Below are 20,386 nucleotides of genomic sequence, written 5' to 3' on the forward strand. Positions count from 1 at the left end.
CCCTCAGCTATTTTCTTTGGAGTAATATGGCCCTCGCCGCTTTACGAGTTGTGCAGGCCTGCCATATAGGCTTATAGGAAACAAATAAATTAGAGTTGTTAGACCCAACTGAATTTCTCTCTCGGCCGTAACTCAGTCAGCCAATTGCTATTACATAGCAAACTGAGTGATAAATCTACTATGCATAATTCAGATTCTGGTTTAACATGGGATTTATATGTAGACAACAACAACAAAATAGCACATTTGACTCCCAGAAAATTTAGTTTTTGTGGTGAGTATTAATACCACAGTATATGGTACAAGGTGGACAGAAAGTAGTAAAAAAATGCTACAGTACTAGCTACATAAAAGCAAATGTTACAAAATTAAATAGGGTTTTCACTTACAGAAGAAAGAAGACCTAAATATATTTTAAAAAGCTCAAAAGACTCCACCTTAAATCATGGACTTTTAAAAATAGTTTATCTGATTAAATTCTTCAGACATCACAGATTATTAATGGAGTATCCACTTGAAAATTGGATCAAAATCTTTCACACTTGGTATAGGAAAGCAAGCAAACATTTTTATTTGAACTTTATTGCTGCTCTATCATAGCAATACAGAACACACACAAACAAGAGAGTTAATTAACTAAAAAGCCTTAAATGCATTCTACCTTTTCCCCAGTTTTGAAAAGTAACCTTATACATTTTTCAACATAATACCTGCAATGACAAGATTGGAAAACCAACACAAGATAGTCCACTGAAAATCTGAGATTGTCTTTATAACACAACATGATTTGGGATCCCCTTCAACTCTTCCAGTGCCCAATCCTGCAAAACACCGGGCTATCTAAATTCCATTCATATTATTAGGATTTCCATAACCAGTCAATTCCATGCAGGATTAGTACACCGCCCACTCTCATTCAATTACATGAGAAACTCAGATATTTAACTATCTGAACTAAACTCGACAAAAAACAGTTATGTCCTGCTCAGCTTTTGCTCTGGGCCCAGTAGTACAAAGAGAGGGGCAGATCCAGGCTTCTCTGGTAACTATGGTACGTATATTGTTTGTGATGAAAACATATTAGCAAACTGTTTTTTGTTGTTTTTTTTAAAAGAGTTCTTCCAATGTTCAAATTAGGTTACTGCAGTAGTTTAGCACATTGGCTATTTCCTAGAGGATATTTCTAATATATTCTGTGGGATAAGGCGTCCCGACGTAGAGCACTGTTGAGATTCTGCATGCTCCAAACCCAGAACCATTCTGGCATGTACCGTACAAGCAGCAACTACAAAAGAGAGGGTGGGGGGGAAGGTTAAAGGATCTGTTCTGTCTAGGTAAACTTGCAGTTTTTCGAACTACCATGAAAGTACAACTCCTTTTCTGAACATCAACACTTATTATTTTACATTAAATAGAACAAACTACAGTATATGACAATTAAAATTAAAAAACAAATGCTGTAACTAAATATAATGTTATGGACCTTAGAACCACCTTACTCATACAGGTGTAAGATCAGACTCTGCAAATATATCTTAGTTGTTTATTCATAAATTCCATGCTCTCCCCTTAATTTCTTCCTAATCTCCACCCCTTACGTCCCTCCTTCTTTCCCACTTTACAAAATGATCCAAATTAACCAGGAGATGTCATTAGTGCTCACACCAGACCCTTTGCAAAGTGAGGTTATGGGCACATACTGTGCAATTAAAAAAAAGGAAATCTACATTAAACGGGGAGACATTTTCAGGTAGTTGTGGCTAAAGATGTGGATTTTGTAACAATTTTTTTAAACAACAAATATTTTCAGGAAATTTTAAGTGTAATTCAATGAAAACAGTTACTGAACTGTGACATATTCAAGTTAAGAGAGGTGCAAGATGTTATATAAGAACAACCATACTGGGTCAGACCAAAGATCCATCTAGCCCAGTAGCCTATCTTCCGACAGTGACCAATGCCAGGTGCCCCATAGGGAATGAACAGAACAGGTAATCATCAAGTGATCCATCCCCTGTCAACCATTCCCTGCTTCTGGAAAACAGAGGCTAGGGACACCATCCCTGCCCATCAAAGCTAATAGCCATTGATGGACCTATCCTCCATGAACTTACCTAGTTCTTTTTTGAACCCTGTTTTAGTCTTGGCTTTCACAATATCCTCTGGCAAGGAGTTCCACAGACTGACTGTGTATTGTGTGAAAAAATACTTCCTTTTGTTTGTTTTAAACCTGCTGCCAATTTAATTTCATTCATGTGTTTTTGAATGCAATTTTTTTTTAATTTGGGCTGCAAATTAAAAGTAGCAATCAGATTCTCCCTCTCCTCCTAAGGCAAAATATGTAGTCCAGTCATAATTTGATTAAACATGGAAGCGGTCAAGAAATATGGAGCAGTGCCTCTGGTTTAGGTTAATTGGTTTGTGCTGCTGATTAGAACAAATGTCCAAAACTTTGCACTTGTTTTAGCTTCTCGACTCCCATGAAAATCAATGGAAAACACAAAATTAAATTTCCCCCTTTGAAAAAGTAATGAGATTTACTAATGTAAACTAGTTGGATTAATTATGTTACCTGAATAGAATGGATCCAGTATCCTGTAGTCCTTCTGGATATCCCAAGGGTGGAAACAGCATGATGTGCATATACTTTAGCTGAAGGCACACAAAAAAACTTGTTTGACAGAATGCGATCACCAAATTGTGTCATGTTTGTGGAGATGAAGAATGGGATTAAACTCTGAATAAAGATTCCTTTTGAAGCATATTCGTAATGTAGTGCTCTACTGAAGTGGTCCAAGTAGGCCTGGTAAGATAAAAGCAGAAAATTAGGATTCCTCAATTTTGTATGGGGAGGAGGGGGGTAATAAAGTCTTGGTGTAAAGTATTATTAAAACTAGTATCTTGGACAAATATACTACTATTCTGTCAAAAGGGTTATAAAAAAAGAAAACCTATATTTTGACATAAATACTAGAAAAAAATCCAAAATATGTTTTTATGGCATGACCATGATTTCCAGTTTTCAGCATCTGTTTGTTTTCCAGCAAATTGTAGGAGACCCAGTTAATTAGTTTAAAGGTATGTCAATTTTAAAGACCCTTACTTCTGGCTGAACTTTTTGTTGTATTGAAACCTACTATTGGTGCAAACACTACCTGAATTTACAACCAAAATATTTTTTCTTTAATACCTATTTTTTTTCCAGTTTACTTAGTGCATTAGACAGCAGTGTGTGGCGTCATTTAGGTCCTGCTCCTGCAAACATTATACATGTGCTTAACTTTTCATGTGCACGTAGTCTCACTGAAGCGAACAGAAGTACTCGTGTGTAAAATTACACACATGCATGTTTACAGAATTAAGGCCTGGGCATGGCCCAAACACCTTCCTCAGCTCATTTTACTCCCCAATGTAAAAACTAACCTTTGGCATCATAAACCTGACAGTGGGGACTATGGAAATCAAGCACAGCACAATAAATAAGTTTGGCACACTCTTATCCTAGTAGTAACATTGCTGTAATGTTGTCTGCTGCACTGCTACCATAGTAAATGGTTCGTCAGATGCCTGCGATATCAGTGCAGTGCTGGTAACTAAGTGGACAGCAAGTACAATCCTGGATTCCCACATGTGCACATACTTTCTGCATTGTTCCATGACTCATGGGATTCTCTCCCACTGTTGCTCATGGGGCATAGTGGGGAAAAAGGGAGTCATCTTCCCTTCCCAAACTCACTCTGCTTGTGGAGGGGAAACAAACTAAACATTAACAAAACAACCCCCCCAAAAAACTTTAAAAATAAAAATAATATGCCTGAAGCAGAAACTGAACCTGCAATGTCAATAGCCCCACTAGTGCTTCTCTAACTCCTGGTAGCCTTGGCCGTGATCCTGCAAACACTTAGCCTGTTAGTAGTTCAACTGAAGTCAGTGGGATTACTCACATGCTTAAAATGAATAAAGTGTTTAAAGGATTGGGGCTTTCGTAATCCTACCCCTTCATGGGATCTTGTATGGAGGAGGCAGGAAGTCTCTGATACTAGTTCTATTGCTATCACGAGGATTTTGGTCACTTCTAAAACTTCTAGGCACTACTGTAATATTAATATATGAAATTCCACATCTACGTAAGTGAGACATTAAGGCACATCCTTTTCTCTAAATTTTGCAAAAAAAATAGCACTTTACTGTTCTGAAACTGACATTTAATAAAGGATTAATTTAACAACAAAAAGAACTACCAGCAAGTAGCTACACTAAACTACTTTTAGAGGTTTACTATAATCCACAGCAAATTACTGGGAACACTTTGCCACAAACTTAAAAAAATAGTGTTATATGAGAACCTGAGTGTCTCATGTTTTAGCTAGGTAGAATAGATCTTAAAACATCTGAAATGACCTGGGACTTGCCCTGTGGGGGTGCCTAGAGGGGAGAGGCAGAGAATGAAGTCCAGAGCCTTCCCTCTCCCTCTGTAGGATGAAGGCACAGTCCTTGTGCTTCAGACGGCCCAGGCTAGCATCATTTGTGACACCAGCCATTCTAAATGGACCAACAGGTAAAGCCATTTTTTGTATAGCATTTACCAAATGGTGCCCTGATCCATGACTGGCGCTCTTAGCAGTACCACAATACAAATAAATAGCCTCACGCCCCTCTGCACAAGCTAGTGAAGCTCAATTGGCATGGTAAGGTTAAGCACATTCTGCACCCTGGCTTACCTTGGAGGCTGAATATGCTGCCATCTGTGGTGTGGGTTTGCAGCAGCATCCAGAAGAAACATTCACAATCGCACCTCTTTTCTTCTGTACCATCCCTGGCAGCACTATATGCACCATCATGTTAGCGGCAGCAATATTTACATTGACAATTTCCCATAGTTTGTCCTCAGACAACCTGGTAAAATATTCCGGGTAGGTATAAAACACTCCTACATTATTCACCAAAATCCCAATGTCTTTGTCTCTGAGGGCTTCCTTAATGGAAGAGTAAATCTCACGACCTTTGCTGAAATCTGCTACTATAACAGCAGTTTCAACTTTATAGGTTTCAGTTATGTCTTTAGCTACGGCCTCCAGCTTCTCTTTGCTCCGGCTGATTAAGATAATGTTGATGCCACGGCTTGCCAGTTCTTCAGCATAGGCTTTTCCAATGCCAGCTGTGCTACCTACAGTAGAAAGTAAGATAGTAATGTGGAGATACAGCAGCTAATATGGTGACCCCAGTTTTCTGTTTCCACTTTTATTTCATTATGATATTGTTCCCCCTCAAGGTGATAAGAAATAAGTGATCAGCCCTGATCTCAATAAAACCATGCCAGAGAGAGACTTGTCTGTTACAATCAGTTAAAACCCCAAATCATAAAGTAGTAAATGTAACTATGAGAGTGGCGTAGGGTTTAGAACACAGGATTAGAAGACTGAGGCAAGTCTAGTGAAGAGAGTATGTCAGAGGTGCAAATTTTACCCTGAGCCAAATATGAGTGCTTTGTGAAAGTCGATATACACAGAATGTGAACAAGATAGTGGGTACATATCTGCCTGCCATTCTGCTCCACCAGTAGTCACTTTTCAACTAGAGGTCTCTGCTCATCTTCTTAGATGTCAACAGCTTCTGATCAGAGTCTGATCAGACACGCAGAAGCAGCAGAATCGCTAAGTAAAGGAAAAAGAATGGCAGAATCCAGTAATATCTGCATGGAAAGAGGTTGTGTCAGATTGTAAGAGCATGACTGAAGTCAGTAGGACTCCCTAAGCTCTGAGACACTGGATCCTCTATTTAAAAGGGATGAAAACTATTGCTGGAGAGTTTAATTGTCAATGCTGTTATTTCAGGGCCAGTATTTACTATGAAAGGTCCAGATTCATCTGAAAAATAGCTCCACAAAATACAGTAACATATATCACCAACGGGTAGATAATTACTAAGGGCAAGGAGGGGAAAAGCATCTTTCAAATCAAACACAAGTACGACTGGCTTTCAGATAAAAATAACAGACACACTGTTGCGTTCTCTTACCAGTGACTACAGCCCATCTTCCATACTGCTTGACAAAATCAGCCCTGCTCACCAGCTTGGGGATGAAATGCAACCTGATCAAGCTGTAAGAATCACACACAAGAGCGAAGCATTTTCTGGCCACATACCAGGCTCCAACTAAAGCCAGTGCCTCCATATAAGAACTGCAGGAACGACCAATCTCCCTATACAAGAGGTAGAAACTGTCAACTGCAGCCATGGCAATCAGAAATCTAAAAAAGAAAACACAGGTGATATATAAGCAATTATCAAACCCCCTCTGTTTAGCAGAACACAAATATTACACTGACCATAGCTTTAGAACACAGAATAATCTGATTGAAATGAGGTGGAATTTTATTCTTTTTGTACTGATGTTTAGTAACATTTCAAGATGGAAGGAAGCCAGGACACCAACACAGAACCATGCAACTGTCGAACATTTGGAAAGTCCACTGTTAACATCAGCAGTCTGACTTTCCTTTTCCCATAATGTAAGCCAGTTTATCACCACCTCCCCACAAAATAAGATTGTTTCAAATCCACCCTACTTAAAATCCTGATCTATAGTTCATCTTTTCTTGGCTTCTTGATTGCAACGCTTCCCCAGACAGCAACAAAAATGAAAAAGGTTTAGAAAACCTGACCTATTAGGAAAGGTAAAAAAAATCTGTGCATATTTAGTCTTGAGATAAGACGACTAATGGGGGACCTGATAGCCTTCACATATGTTACAAAGAGGATGTTGATCAATTATTCTCCATGCCTAGTGAAGGTAAGGCAAGAAGTAAGGGGCTTAATCTGAAGCAAGGAAGATTTTGGTTAAATATTTGGAAAATCTTTCTAATGATAAGGGTAGTTAAGCACTAGAATAGCCTTCCAGGGGAGGTTGTGGAATCCCCATCATTGGAGGTTTTTAAGAACAGGTTGGAGAAATACCTATCAGGGATGGGCTATGTTTACTTGGTCCTGCCTCAGGACAGAGGACTGGACTCCATCCTTTCCAGCCCTACATTTCTATGATTCTTGGTGTCCCAAGTCCTATCTCCAGACTGTCACATGAATGATGATTTCACCCATCCTACTGCATGTTCCCCACATGGGCAATCCCCTACAACACCTCTAATTCCCTATTACCTCCAAGATCAAAACTGCAGTCCTTGTTTTGAAGACACTACATGGCCTTGCACTGGCCTCGCGCTCATTTCTTCATGCCTACTTCTGCTCATTCTGCACCTACCTCTTCTTTCTGTCCCAGCCCCCACCAATTTCACCACGATTGGTGCAAAATCCTTCTACTTTGCTACTCCAACTACCTAAAATTGTTTCCCTTTATCTATCACCTCCCCACCCCCCATTTGGCTTTCCATTTCTTTTCAAATCTCAGGTGAAAAGATCACTTTCATCCCTCCTATGTATTATTTAATTTCCTCTCTGCTATTGTTTTGGATTTATCTCTGTAATTGTATTATTTACTCCTGTGAAGCATTTTGGGCATGTGGGACATTCAGGCTTGGCAGAATTCAATTTTTATTTTTTTCTAATTTTGACAGATAACATCAATGTTTATTTTTAAGCTTTTTTTCTATTTTTATCAACTTACATTTTCATAGTTTCACAAAATTTGGGGTTTAAAGATTTTTTTTATTACCTATTTATATCTGCACAGTAGCAGGAAAGTGTTGGGGTGTCAGACAATTATTTAACAACAGCCTCTAACAAGTTCTCAAGAAGAATTTCTCTTAGTTTGCTAATCTTTAAATTTCACTGATCATCTACGGAAATACTGTTTAGTCAGTTTGTGTGTGGTGAAATAGATACCCACATTTACCGATAAAAATCTAATCTTTCCCAGCCTAAAAATGCTACATACAGCATATAGTTGCAACATATTGTACTCCTACAAGTGCTTGTAAAATGTTTTGCCTATGAACATTATTTTCTGCTGCTGTGATTGCAACACATAGGAACTGGCAAGAGATTAGGATTAGAAACAGGGAGTTAGAATTCCACAACAGGATAAAGAAGTTTATGTGAACCACTCCTCTCCATTAATTAAAGACATGCACAGTTCAGTATTTGTATAGTTACTTGCTAATTATGGGATGCATATACTGTAGCTTGGATTCAGAAAATACTGTGGAAAGAGATTGCATGTGGGCTGCAAACAGAATTCAATGCTAGTTTTGTCAATGTCTTCAACATGATCATGAAGAGAAGCTATGAGATTAATATAGTTCTACTGGTCAGACACACAGGGTGAAACAAAAAAGCAAAATCCTGAAAACCTGTAGTTACAGTCATAAAATACAGTATTGGGGAAAGGGGTGGATTAATAAAAAAGACTCTCTGTCCCAACTAAACTTCAACTCTGGCTATTCTGTTCTGACCTACCTATGTTTCTCCTATTGTTTCAGTTGAAGATATTCTTCCATTTCTCTCCTAAATTAATATGCAGTATTCCTAACTTTGGAATATTAAGTTATATGCCACATCCTACTTGCGAAATGACTACATTTTAGTGAAGGGTTTATTGACCCATATATTGTCTATAAAGCCCATTGCAATCTGCTTCTTTTGGATAAAACATACTAATTGTGAAGCTTAATAGGCATGTGAAAAATTATCATCACTTTGAGCTAAATTGAACAGCATATTTCTTATTTTACTAGATCGAACTATAGTCCATCTTCTTAGTATGCAGAAACAAGCAAAAACTAACATATCACAACATAAAGGTTCACATGTTCAAAAGTACATGCCCAATGCACACACATCTAAACTGGGGATTTGTAAACTCTCCAAACGGCTCCAACTTGTGCATGTACCCTGGGTTGTCTACAAAACACTTGGAAATGTGGGTCAAAATGCTGATCTCAAATTCTAGTTTGTTGCCCAAAAGACCATAAAGTTCATGCAGTACTAATGTAAAATGTAGTTTTGTGCATGTGAACTGTCACCATATAAAAAGCTGAATTCAGCTACATGAGTCTTTTCAACAGCCTATTTTTTATTCTGCAGCCATTAATTACTCTTTCACTGATTATAAGTGACCATCAGTTTACAAGCTAGTAATTTCAAAAACTGATTTTGAAATCATGTCAGATATACTACACATACTGCTGATTCATCATGCCAATATTTGTGGTTTTACAAATATATTTTCTGAAGTTTTATCCTGCCCTAATATTTTAACATTCCATGTTGCTGTGTGAGAGAGACCCACCCACACCAAAGGGCAAACAATCTATGCAGGAGATACTGTTGAAACTGACTATATACAAAGTGCTGTAAAACACAAACTTGAGAAGGAAAAAAAAATCACTTTTTCTGCTAACCTCTTTCAGCTAGTCATTATTTGTAATAGAAGTACGTAATACAGACAGAAGGGCAGTTTTTAACTTGATGTTATCCCTTTAACTGCCCTCACAGATTTAATAATCTTATCAGATAATCCCTGCAGGTTGTTTGCTTCTAGAATGTTTCTAGTCTGGTCCACCAGACCACCACCCTCTCTGCATTCAAATGCGGTCTTAAAACTTACCTCAACTGCAACAGCCCACAAGTGATTCAATTATAATATTTTAAACAATTTTGTTTTCCCACCCATTTGTACACATACCTAAACTGAGTTACTATATGATCTACTATTTACTTGCATCACCCCACTGCCATAGTATCCAAGTACCTTCTAACTATTTCAAAACAGAAATAATCTCTCTCTCATCCTGATGGAGAAATAATGTGGCTAGTTTGCCTGTTAACACTTGTCCTTCCCCTCCCTATTATTTGTACCTTCACTCACCCATATCATATCTATTATAAATTTGTCAGTTCTTCAGGGCAGGGACCTTATCTTTCCATTTGTTCTCCAAATCATCCACTGCACTTCTGGCCATTATGAAATAAATGATAATTCTTTGAAGTCATAAAAATCTCAAATTCCTGAGAAAGTTTGGAAAAAATAAATTCAGACTAAGTAAAATAAAATATATTTTGTATTCATTTAAATCTGAAAACCAAAATTAACTTCACATTTTTAAGGAGGAGGAATATCTTCTATCAGATGCGGCTGTGAGGGGCTCTAACTGAAAAGTAAAATCATTTTAAATTTATTTCTATAAAGGCAGTGGTAAAACTAATAAGATAAACCTCCAGTTTTAGGGACCAATCTGTGGTGGTGCTTTCAACAAAATATGTTAAAACAACTTCAGGAATGATTGGCGGATTAGACCCTTTTGAATAGTATTAAACACGCTGAAGTCTGCATGAGGAACATGGATGTTTTACTGGCATTGGACATCAAACACAGAAAAAAACTGACTCCCAGTTAGGGTTGCCACCTGTCCAGGTTTTCCCAGGATCGTTCCTTTTTGGAGGTAGTTGTCCCAAGAAACCTGTAAGGGAGGCTTAGTACACATTGGCAGCTGTCCAGTTTTATGGGCTCAGGATCATGCTGTCTGTCTCTTTTTTTATACCTCAGAGGTGGCAACCCTTTTCCACTGCAGATGGGACGGATTAAGGGCCTGGGGAAAACAATACATTGGTGTAAAAAAACATCTGGTCCTTAACTGACCTAAAAGTGCCCCTTTAATCTAATGCATGCATGAAGTTCTCAGTACCAAAGACATCATCTTAAGAGGAAAAAAAACTCAAGATCAGTACAATATAAAAGAACCTCTGCTTGTTAACAAAACTCTCCATAAGACTCAACCAAAGCCTGCCCAAGCTAATAGCTCTTACACTATGTCCAGAGGGCTGCCAAATGCAGATTCTGGTGAACTGCTGAGGACAGCAGACTATACAAGCATGCCTCTGCTGTGAATGTCCTGCCACCAGGAAAGTAATCCCAGAACAGACCTGACAGATCTCAACTTCCATGGTGGGGCATTTTCATTTCTTATTCATAGAGCACTGTAAGTGTACGTGACACTTTCCAGAACACACAGAAGGCTTAGGTCCCTGTCCTGAAGAGGTTACAATCTAATTTTAACAAATACAATACTGTATATAGCACAAGTACACACAGAAGAACCATTGTGGAGGAGATTAATAATGGAAGATTACAAAAATAGATGGGGTTTAAAGCAATGAAGGAAGCTGCTTGGCATACAGGAAAGGGGGCTGCATGAGAGATGGTGAAAAACCAGGAGTAAGAGGAAACCAAAGAAGTTGGAGAGGATATGGAGGACGAGAGGGGAGTTTATGATGCAATGATGTTTGAGATGTATTAAAAATAGTAAATGGTCAAAACTCCTCAACTCTTTTTAAAAGTGGATGGTTCTATCTTTATTTCAATCACCGATGTTGACATTTTGATCTATTTTAACAATTACCTCCTAAGTAAATATATTCAGGATAAACTGCTTCTATTTTATCGTCATGTTTGTAAATTATCCAACTAAAACAGCTGTCTTCAGTCCTTATCTATACACAAGACACTGTTGCTTATGTGTTTCATGTTATTGAAACATGGTTTTTCATGTTATTACCGTACAGAAAACAGAACCACAGAGTCACTGGCCCAAGGAACTCACAATTTATACAAACACAAAATACAAATCAGATAGAAAATACAAGTAACCAGAGGATGGATTCTGCACAGTGCAGGTTTTATGTAAATAATATAAAAGTATAACAACAGATTTTACATCTAGAAATGTGACAGCAAGATACTCACACATCCATGGCTTGAAGGAGTATCACAGAAATGCTAGGTCTCTCATCACTTGCTGGAATTTCACTCGTTCTTAAATGTTATGGTTGGCTCAACTGAACGTGCCTAACTGCAACTATAATGCTACTGCACCTTTGAGAGGGCGTACGGACGTATTTTTAATCCTTGAGATCAGAAGCAACAGATCTTGGCATTACAGTCTGAATTTATTACTTGGGATGGCCTATAGCTGTATTAGCTATTAAATGGAGATGAGCCCAGAAAAGTATTGCAGCAGAGTCTGGTGTAATGCTCCTCAGTTGGCAAGTGGCAGGATTGCCGTGACCAATATAAATAAAGAGATTTACTTCCAGCCTGATGCACACAAGATCTATTCCCTGCATACACACACTCTTGTGCCCTATGAGTTCAGTAAAGCACCATCACATTTTGAAAAAGACAGAAAGCTTCCAGGAAAACATCCTGGGACAGTCAATGCTTCACTCTTCGCGAATCAGATAATCTTGCTTCAAAATTGGCCATGTTTCTCCTCCCCCACCACTCCACTCGCCATCTGTACCCCCATGTCTTTTGCCCCAAAACTCTTCAGTCCACACAATTCTATTTTATCTTCCAGCCCATTTGAAGCCTGCGTGCATATATTATATCGCAAAATTATGCCTGCTTGCTTTGCTGCTTTAAAACGTTGTACAGACACATTTAATGCATTATTGACAAACACCTCCCCATATTTCTCTTGGCTTCTCTGTATTATTCTTCCTTGTATGCTATCGGCTAAGTCGACTCAAGGTCTTTGCTGGCAGCAGCAGATGGAGATCTCTGGCAGCATACAGATTAGTAGGGGGCTGCAGGTGGATAGCATTGGTTGAAGAGGATGCAGGGTCAGAGCAGCTAGGAGATGTGTTGATCCAGCGCATCCTATACCAGCAGGGTTCCTGACATAATTCAGAGCTGCCTTTTCCCAGTGGCAACTGCGAGGGAGCAGTACTACCACCTGTTCTCTCTGGTTGAATCACTCCCCTGTTGATCACAGCAGGAATGAATCTGACCATATGCCTACTTTTGGTTCTCTCATCAATCACTCAATTTACACTGAAATTCACACAGCACTCTCTCTGGAATATTTGTTTCTCTGCTTTTCTCTATTTATTCACTTGTGTAAGTCAAGGCCATTTACGTACCAAAAAAACAGAAGTGGGACTGACACTTACCCACAAAGTATCCCCCCTTTCATCCTGAATGATTTCCCTTTACTAACCCTGTCCTCTCTCTAGGCCAATGGTTCTCAAACTTTTATACTGGTGACCCCTTTCACATAGCAAATCTCTGAGTGTGACCCCCCTTATAAATTAAAAATACTTTATAAATGCTGGAGGCAAAGCGGGGTTGGGGTGGAGGTTGACAGCTCACGACCCCCATGTAATAACCTCGCGACCCCCTGAGGGGTCCCGAACCCCTGCTCTAGGCCATTTTCTCATATCAATACTTTTCTAGTCTAAGCTTTTTGACCCTGTCAGTTTCCTACCTTGCAGAATTTTTACCTGTAAATTATTTAAAAAACAAATGCCTCCCCTCCAGCTTCCCATTAATAATTCATTCCAAAAAGAGGCTGATTGTAGGTGGCATAAGCATACTTGCTTTATTTTTAATAGGTTTTTTCCTTACCCGATAAGTCCAGACATTAGATCAGAACACAAGTCAAGAAACCCATGAATTTTACATACCCTGTGAAAAACTGGTCCAAGGTTTCTGGTTATACTTTTGAAGGCATTTTCTATTAAATAATAAACCAAGAAGCAAATCCTCTCCTAAGTTCTGCTCATTTCTTTAATAGTTTCAGTGTGAGAAGCTTCAAGATCAGAGTAAAACCTGGATAGTGGATTCTCACATTGCCTGGCAAGTGTATCAAGAGCGTCACTGGCAAACTACAGGTCATAAAGATCCAAAATCCAGGTTTTCAGATGTTCGGCTTTTAAAGAGGAGCAGTGGGTCTGACATTTCTAAGTCTGCATATTCTATAAAAAAGGTACACTGCAAACATAATTTTGCAGCTTAGCCATTGTACAACACACTGATATTACTTGAAGATTTTAAGGCTAGGACCTAACCATAGTTCAATGTGGATTCTCCCCACCCCATTTTCTTTTGGAGAAAAACAGTATTTATATCATTGTTGACGTAGATAGCTTAAAAGGACCTGGATATAAAAGTGATAAGCCCACAATAGAATGAGTCAGTCGCATGGTAACCCTGGGGCATATTTATCCCTACTGAAAGCCAGAGTAATTTTAGAGACTTCAATTGAATTATACCTTTTTCAGCCACTCTAAATTTGGCCCATTACATTTTTTTTTTGCTATGGAAAACAAAATGCTCGTTTTTGTTTTGTTTTTCCAATGATGGAGATGAAATTTGTGAGCGTCATGACACTAGGGACAAACTGGGAGAATGATGTTCACTCTTTTTACAGAGAAAATGGAAATTCAAGAGACAAAAATCCTACTTAAGTCAACTATACATTACAAATATCAAGAGCATGGGTATAACAAACAATTTTGTTATGGTTTCTAAATATTTTGAGCAGTCAATACACAATGATTATGAACGTTAAGAAATCATTAACATCAAACAGATCATCATTATTCATGTAATACTAACAATAAGACTTCGTGCTACATGGAAAGAGCAAAGTATTATTATTTACCATTTTCATCCATGGGTTTGGAAGTAATTTATGAAGTGGGGAGAGCATCTCAATCCCTGTTTGGCAGATGGGAAAAATTAAGCAGAAAGTGATCTCCTGGGCTTCCAAGGCAATGCCCTACCACTGGACACTTAGGCTCCAATTCAGTAAAGCACTTATGGATGTGCTTAATTGTATAAAAAAAAAGGTGTGCAAGTCCATCTTTGTCGAGCAAAACACCAACTCATGCTCAGTGCAGCACACAACATCTGACTTATATAAATACTTCATGCAAAGCACAGTCAAGCACTCAAAAGCCAAGAAAAGCCTAATTATTGCCCCACACATAGGCCTAACTCTGCGAGGCTGAAATTGGTTTCTTATCCGTGCTTCCCAGTTCCCCTATACGCTACATGTGGATTAGGAAGCAATTGTTAATTGCATACTATTAATTCAGAATGCTCATTTCCTTATTCAGCACACAAGATGCATAATGCACAGTGAATGAGAAAGAGGTACAGCACTTATTTTTAAACAGCTTATTAAAATTAGAAGCAAAGAGGAAAACAATTGCTTTCAAAGAATTTTAAAAATACTAATTCCCAATGGGAAAATTATCTACTTATTTTTAAATATTTTAATAAATGAAATATACTGATACATTATTTCAATGCATTACTGTATCTTCCCCGTTCAATGAATGCATCCCTCCTTCATTCACCGAGCACCTTCCAACCTGAATGAGGCAAAGCAATTACCAAGAAGTAGTGACTGCAGAATGCTGTAATATATGTTCTCCTCTCCCCCAGACTTCCTCTCCCCACTTGTGTCCAGAACCATCACCATCAAGGTTATAACCTAATTATTAAGGATTGAGTGGGCAAAAGGGGAAGGGAAGTGACACTTCATGTCAAAAATGACATTACCTGCTTCTAAGTCACTGACAACTTGGAAGAAAATGATCTTGAATGCTTTTGGATCAGTGTCCTAATAGATAAAGCACAAGATAGGATACCAGTTGGTATCTGCCACAAACCATCCTTAGTGTGATTTGAACAGGATGACCAGCTCTTTAGGAACATATAGAAAAAAAGCTGCATGATCATGGGGGACTTCAATCTGAGCAACAGACACTGGAGGTTTCATATGCTGCCAGTACTAAAACATCCTCAGAATTTCAAAACATAGACAACAATTTCCTATCTCAAAAGCATTGCAACCAACACGGGGGAATTCTATATTAGATCTTCTCCTGATAGAAAAAGGAAATGATCACAGAACTAAAATTTTGGGGTAGCTTAGATACAAGTGATCACATTTGTTATGTGCAAACCAAATAAAGTTCAAACTAGTAATACGTATACTTGGTGCTTTATAAGGGCTAATTTCATAAAACTAAACTATTATGAGCCAAATCACATTTAAACAGAAAAATGTGAATAATTGGAAATTGTTCAAGAACATTTTACTAGAGGCCCAAAAAGCCACAGTCTCACAATTGAGAAAAAAAGATTGTACTGGCTAAAAAACAACTTGGCTTAGAGGGGAAGTAAAGGCAGCTGTAACAAATAAAACAATATAACAAATTGAAGGGGAGGTTGATTAAATCAGAAACTAGGAATTGTAGAACATTGATAAGGGAAGCTGAAAGAAACACGGAACAATCTATGGGCAGTAGAGTTAAGGAAAATAAGAGAGGGTTTTTTTGTTTTTTTTAAAAAAGAATATTAGGAACAAAAAGAATCCTAACAATGGTATCAGTCCATTACTAGATGGAAATGGTAGAGCCTTCAATAATAATGCAGAAAGTTCAATAAATATTTCTCTTCTGTATTTGGGGGGAAAAAACAGAGATAATGTAGTTCTCATATGATAAAGAAACACTTTCCATTCTAATAGTAACACAGAAGGATGTTAAACAGCAGCTACTACCAAAGTTAAATATTTTAAAATCAGCAAGTCTGGGTAACTTGAATCCAAGAGATTTAAAAGAGCCGGCCAAGGAGTTTGCTGGACCATTTATGTCGATTTTCAAAAACTCTTGGAACATTGGAGAAATTCCAGAAAACTGGAAGAAAGCTAATGCACCAACATTTTAAAAGGGTAAACAAGATGATTCAGGTAACCATAGGCCTGTCAGCCTGATATCAATCCTGAGCAAAATAATAGAGTGGCTGATACAGGACTCAAATAATAAAGAATTCAAGGAGAGTAATATAATTAATGCCATTCGTCATGTGTTTATGGAAAATAGATCCTGTCAAACTAACTTGATATAGTCGGTTTGGTTTTTTAAATGGAATTAAAGTTTGGTTGATGAAGGTAATAGTGTTGCTGCAACATACATGAACTTCTGTAAGGCAGTTGACTTGGTACCACATGACATTTTCATTAAAAGATTAAAATGTTACAAAACTAACCTGGCACACATTAAATGGATTAAAAACTGGCTAATTTACAGGTTTTATAATGTAGTCGTAAAAGGGGAATATCATTGTGTGGGTGTGTACAGGGATTGGTTTTGGGCCTATGCTATTTAACATTTTTATCAATGAGCTGGAACAAAACATAAATCACTGAAAAAATTTAAAGATGACACAAAAATTGGATGCATGGTAAATAATGAAGAGAACAGGTCACTGATAGAGAGCGATCTGGATTGCTGGGAAGCTGGGAGAAAATAAACAGTATGTATTTTAATATGACCAAATGTAAAGTCATGAATCTAAGAACAAAAAAAGTAGCCCATATTTACAGGATCAACTGAACATGAGCTTGCAGTGAGATACTATGGCCAAAAGGGCTGATACAATTCTTGGATGTATAAACAGGGAAATCTCAAATAAGAGTATTCAGGTTATGCTATCTCTGTATTTGGCACTGGCGTGACAAATTGGAGAGAGTGCAAAGGAAGACACACAAAAGTGATTAAAGGATTGGAAAACATGCTTTATAGCGAGAGAATCAAGGCACTAAATTCATTTTCCTTAATTAAGAGACGATTAAGGGCTGACTTGATCACAGTTTATAATACTTACATGGGGAACAACTATTTGATAACAGGCTTGTTAGTAATGATAATATAGTATTTAGGCCTGTTTATTTGCCTGAGATAGAATTTTAGGTTTTGTTTGCCCATTTGTATTTTGAGGTTTTTAAAATACAACTGTTTGTGTCTTATATCCTTACTGACATAAGTGAACAAAGGCAGTGTGGGTTGCTTCTGCCTACAGCCAGATGGGGTTTTTAGAAAAATGAGAAAAGATAAGAAATAGAGTTAAAGTGCTGCTGAGTAGGGTGGGAGTTTGATATACAAATGTACAATTGAAGGACAGTTCTGCCTCAACTCCTATCCCAAGACAAGGTTAAGCAACCAGTTGGGAGGGGCAAGGAGGATGAGGGAAAAGGTATAAGAAACAAAAAGTAAAAGAAAAGGTGTCCCTGGCTGGTACATAATCTCACTCCCTACCCCTCCCCATGGGGTACAAAAGAGGTGGTACCAAAGCCCCCATACTCAAGACCCTCCAAAACAGAACATGACCATAAATTGTAAGGGGTGGTACCAGGGGTGAGCACTACAGGTAGAGTTAAGCCTGTTAAGGGGAGGGGGGAGAACTCTAAGGGTGTATAGAGATGTGCATACGTTTGCTTGTTAACCCCAATAAATATCACATTGCCTGCACTTTGGACTATGACCTTCTGCTTTCTTTCTGCAGGACAAGAACCAAGCTCTCTAGGGTGAGGGAGCCCTAATATGGCTCTTCAAGCTAGCAGAAAATAGGGTTGCCAACTGTCTAATCACACAAACCCAAACACCCTTGCCCCACCCCTACACTGAGGCCCCTCCCCCTGCCACACACCTTCCCCAAGGCTCTGCCCTGATCACTCCATCCCCCCTCCCTCCGTTGCTCGCTCTCCCCCACCCTCACTCACTTTCACCAGGCTAGGGCTGGGGTGCAAGCTCTGGGAGGGCGTTTGGGTGCTGGAGGGGGCTCAAGGCCGGGGCAGGTAGTTGGGATGCAGGAGGGGGTGCGTGGTGCAAGCTCTGGGAGGGAGTTTGGGTGCAGGAGAGGACTCAGGGCTGGGGCAGGGGTGCAGGAGGGGGTGAGGTTGTGGGCTCCAACCAGGAGGCGCTTACCTCAGGCGGCTCCCGACTGGTGGCACGGCAGGGCTAAGGCAGGCTCCCTGCCTACCCTGGCCCTGCGCCGCTCCTGGAAGCGGCTGACATGTCCCTCTGGCAGCGGATCTTAGGTGGGGGGGCCGCAGGGGGTCTCCACACACTGCCTGCGTTCACAGGCACCACCTCCGCAGCTCACGTTGGTCGCAGTTCCCAGCCAATGGGAGCTGCAGAATCAGCACACAGGGCAGGGGCAGCGCACGGAGCCCCGAGCCCCATGTCCCCATCCCTCCCCCCATCTAGGAGCTGCTGCACATGCTGGCCACTTCTGGGAGCGGCGCGGGGTCAGGGCACGTAGGGAGCCTGCCTTAGCCCTGATGCACCCGCAGACTTTTAGAGCCTAAAATCTCCCAGTTTGGCTTCAGTAGCCTCCAGGAGATAGGGCCTGATACCAGGAGGGTTGGCAACCCTAGAAGAGAAAGGTATAACAAGATCCAATAGCCAGAAGTTGAAGCTAGACAAGTCTGAAGATTAGGTGTAAATTAACAACAATTTACCGAAATCATGGTGGATACTCCAACACTAGCAACTTTTAAGTCAAAGTTGGATGTTTTTCTAAAAGATATACAGTACTCTAGTTCAAACAGGAATTAGTTCAGGGAAATCAATGGCCTGTGTTAGAAGAGGTCAGACCAAAAGACCACAGTGTGGTCCCTCCTGGTCTTATAGTCTAGAAAATCCACATCTCCCAACCCGTACTTAGAACCCCCTTCCCCTCACCCAGACCCTCTTCCTCCTCCTCCACATATACCCCTTAAGCCCAGACAGCCTTCCCCCTCTGCCCAGACCCCCTACCCAATCCCCTGTCTTCCTACAGCCTCACTCATCACATATCCCACACCCTGTCCAGACCCCTCCCCCTCTACCCAGACCCTCCTCCTCCCCTGCATATACTCCCTAAGCCCAGACCCCTTTCCCCTCTGCCCAGAACCCCCTACCCAATCCCATCTCCCTAGATCCTCACTCCCCACATATCCCACACCATCCAGACCCCTCCCCTTTCCCCTCTACCCAGACCCTCACTCCCCACATATCCCACACCATCCAGACCCCTCCCCTTTCCCCAGACCCTCACTCCCCACATATCCCACACCCTGTCCAGACCCTCCTCCTTCCCAGACCCTCCTCCTCCACATATACCCTCTAAGCCCAGACCCCTTTCCCCTCTGCCCAGACCCCCTACCCAATCCCTGTCTCCCTAGACCCTCACTCCCCACATATCCCACACCCTGTCCAACCCCCCCCCCCCATTCCCCTCTACCCAGACCCTCCTCATCCCCCACATATACCCCCTAAGCCCAGACCCCCTTACCCAATCCCCTGTCTTCCTAGACCCTCACTCCCCACTTATCGAACTCCCTGTCCAGACCCCTCTACCCAGACCCTTCTCCTCCTCCTCCTATTTCCCTTCGGCCCAGCCCCTGCTGACTCCCCGTACCTGCGCGCGCGAAGGACGGGGACTGGGCTGGCCTACTTCCAGTTCTCCTCCGGCCCCGCCCACTCCCAGACCACCTGACTCCTTGTTGGTAAGGTCCGGGGGCGGGACGCTCCGGACGCCGTTGCTAGAGGGCGCCGCGCAGGGGCTTCTGGTTCCGCCGTTGAGGTCGCCATGGTTACGGGAGAAGCGGTTGGTAGCGGTTGAGGCGGAGGGAAGCGGGTGAGTCTCCGCTCCGGGAAGGGGGAGGGGCGCGCGACCCCGAAATGAGCGAGGGGGGGATCCCGGCCGGAGAGGGGCCCCATGATCAGTCCCTCACAGGGTGCGTTTGCCCCTCCCCCCCCGTCACGGGAAACGGGGGGAGTGTGACTCCCCGCTGCCGGGGACAAGCGCTTC

At 40.6% G+C, this 20,386-nt stretch overlaps 1 protein-coding gene across 6 annotated transcripts; it reads right to left on the reverse strand.

The window, feature by feature from the left end:
• Positions 1-549: 549 nt before the first annotated feature.
• On the reverse strand, positions 550-20,051 carry HSDL1 (hydroxysteroid dehydrogenase like 1). Of its 6 annotated transcripts, XM_065416448.1 has the most exons (6): positions 19,994-20,051; positions 15,305-15,365; positions 6,019-6,251; positions 4,722-5,167; positions 2,573-2,803; positions 550-1,285 (listed from the first exon to the last, which is right to left on the reverse strand). In XM_065416448.1, the coding sequence occupies exons 3-6, from the start codon at positions 6,236-6,238 to the stop codon at positions 1,184-1,186; spliced, it is 999 nt and encodes a 332-aa protein (XP_065272520.1). In that variant the 5' UTR covers positions 6,239-6,251; positions 15,305-15,365; positions 19,994-20,051; the 3' UTR covers positions 550-1,183. The 6 variants fall into 6 exon arrangements, with proteins under 6 accessions (XP_065272520.1, XP_065272519.1, XP_065272523.1 ...); XM_065416447.1 differs by lacking the exon at positions 15,305-15,365 and having other exon boundaries at positions 19,994-20,049; XM_065416451.1 differs by lacking the exons at positions 15,305-15,365; positions 19,994-20,051 and adding an exon at positions 18,517-18,562.
• Positions 20,052-20,386: the final 335 nt, after the last annotated feature.

The sequence above is a fragment of the Emys orbicularis genome, chromosome 14 (assembly GCF_028017835.1).
Source record: "Emys orbicularis isolate rEmyOrb1 chromosome 14, rEmyOrb1.hap1, whole genome shotgun sequence".
Lineage (NCBI taxonomy): Eukaryota > Metazoa > Chordata > Testudines > Emydidae > Emys > Emys orbicularis.

What these genes read in the sequence shown, in the direction of transcription:
- HSDL1 (XM_065416445.1), bottom strand. An exon ending in AAGATGGGCTGTAGTCACTG is followed by an intron (nt 5,168 to 6,018) that starts GTAAGAGAACGC and finishes TTTCTACTGTAG; the next exon opens with GTAGCACAGCTGGCATTGGA. An exon ending in CAGCATATTCAGCCTCCAAG is followed by an intron (nt 2,804 to 4,721) that starts GTAAGCCAGGGT and finishes TTATCTTACCAG; the next exon opens with GCCTACTTGGACCACTTCAG.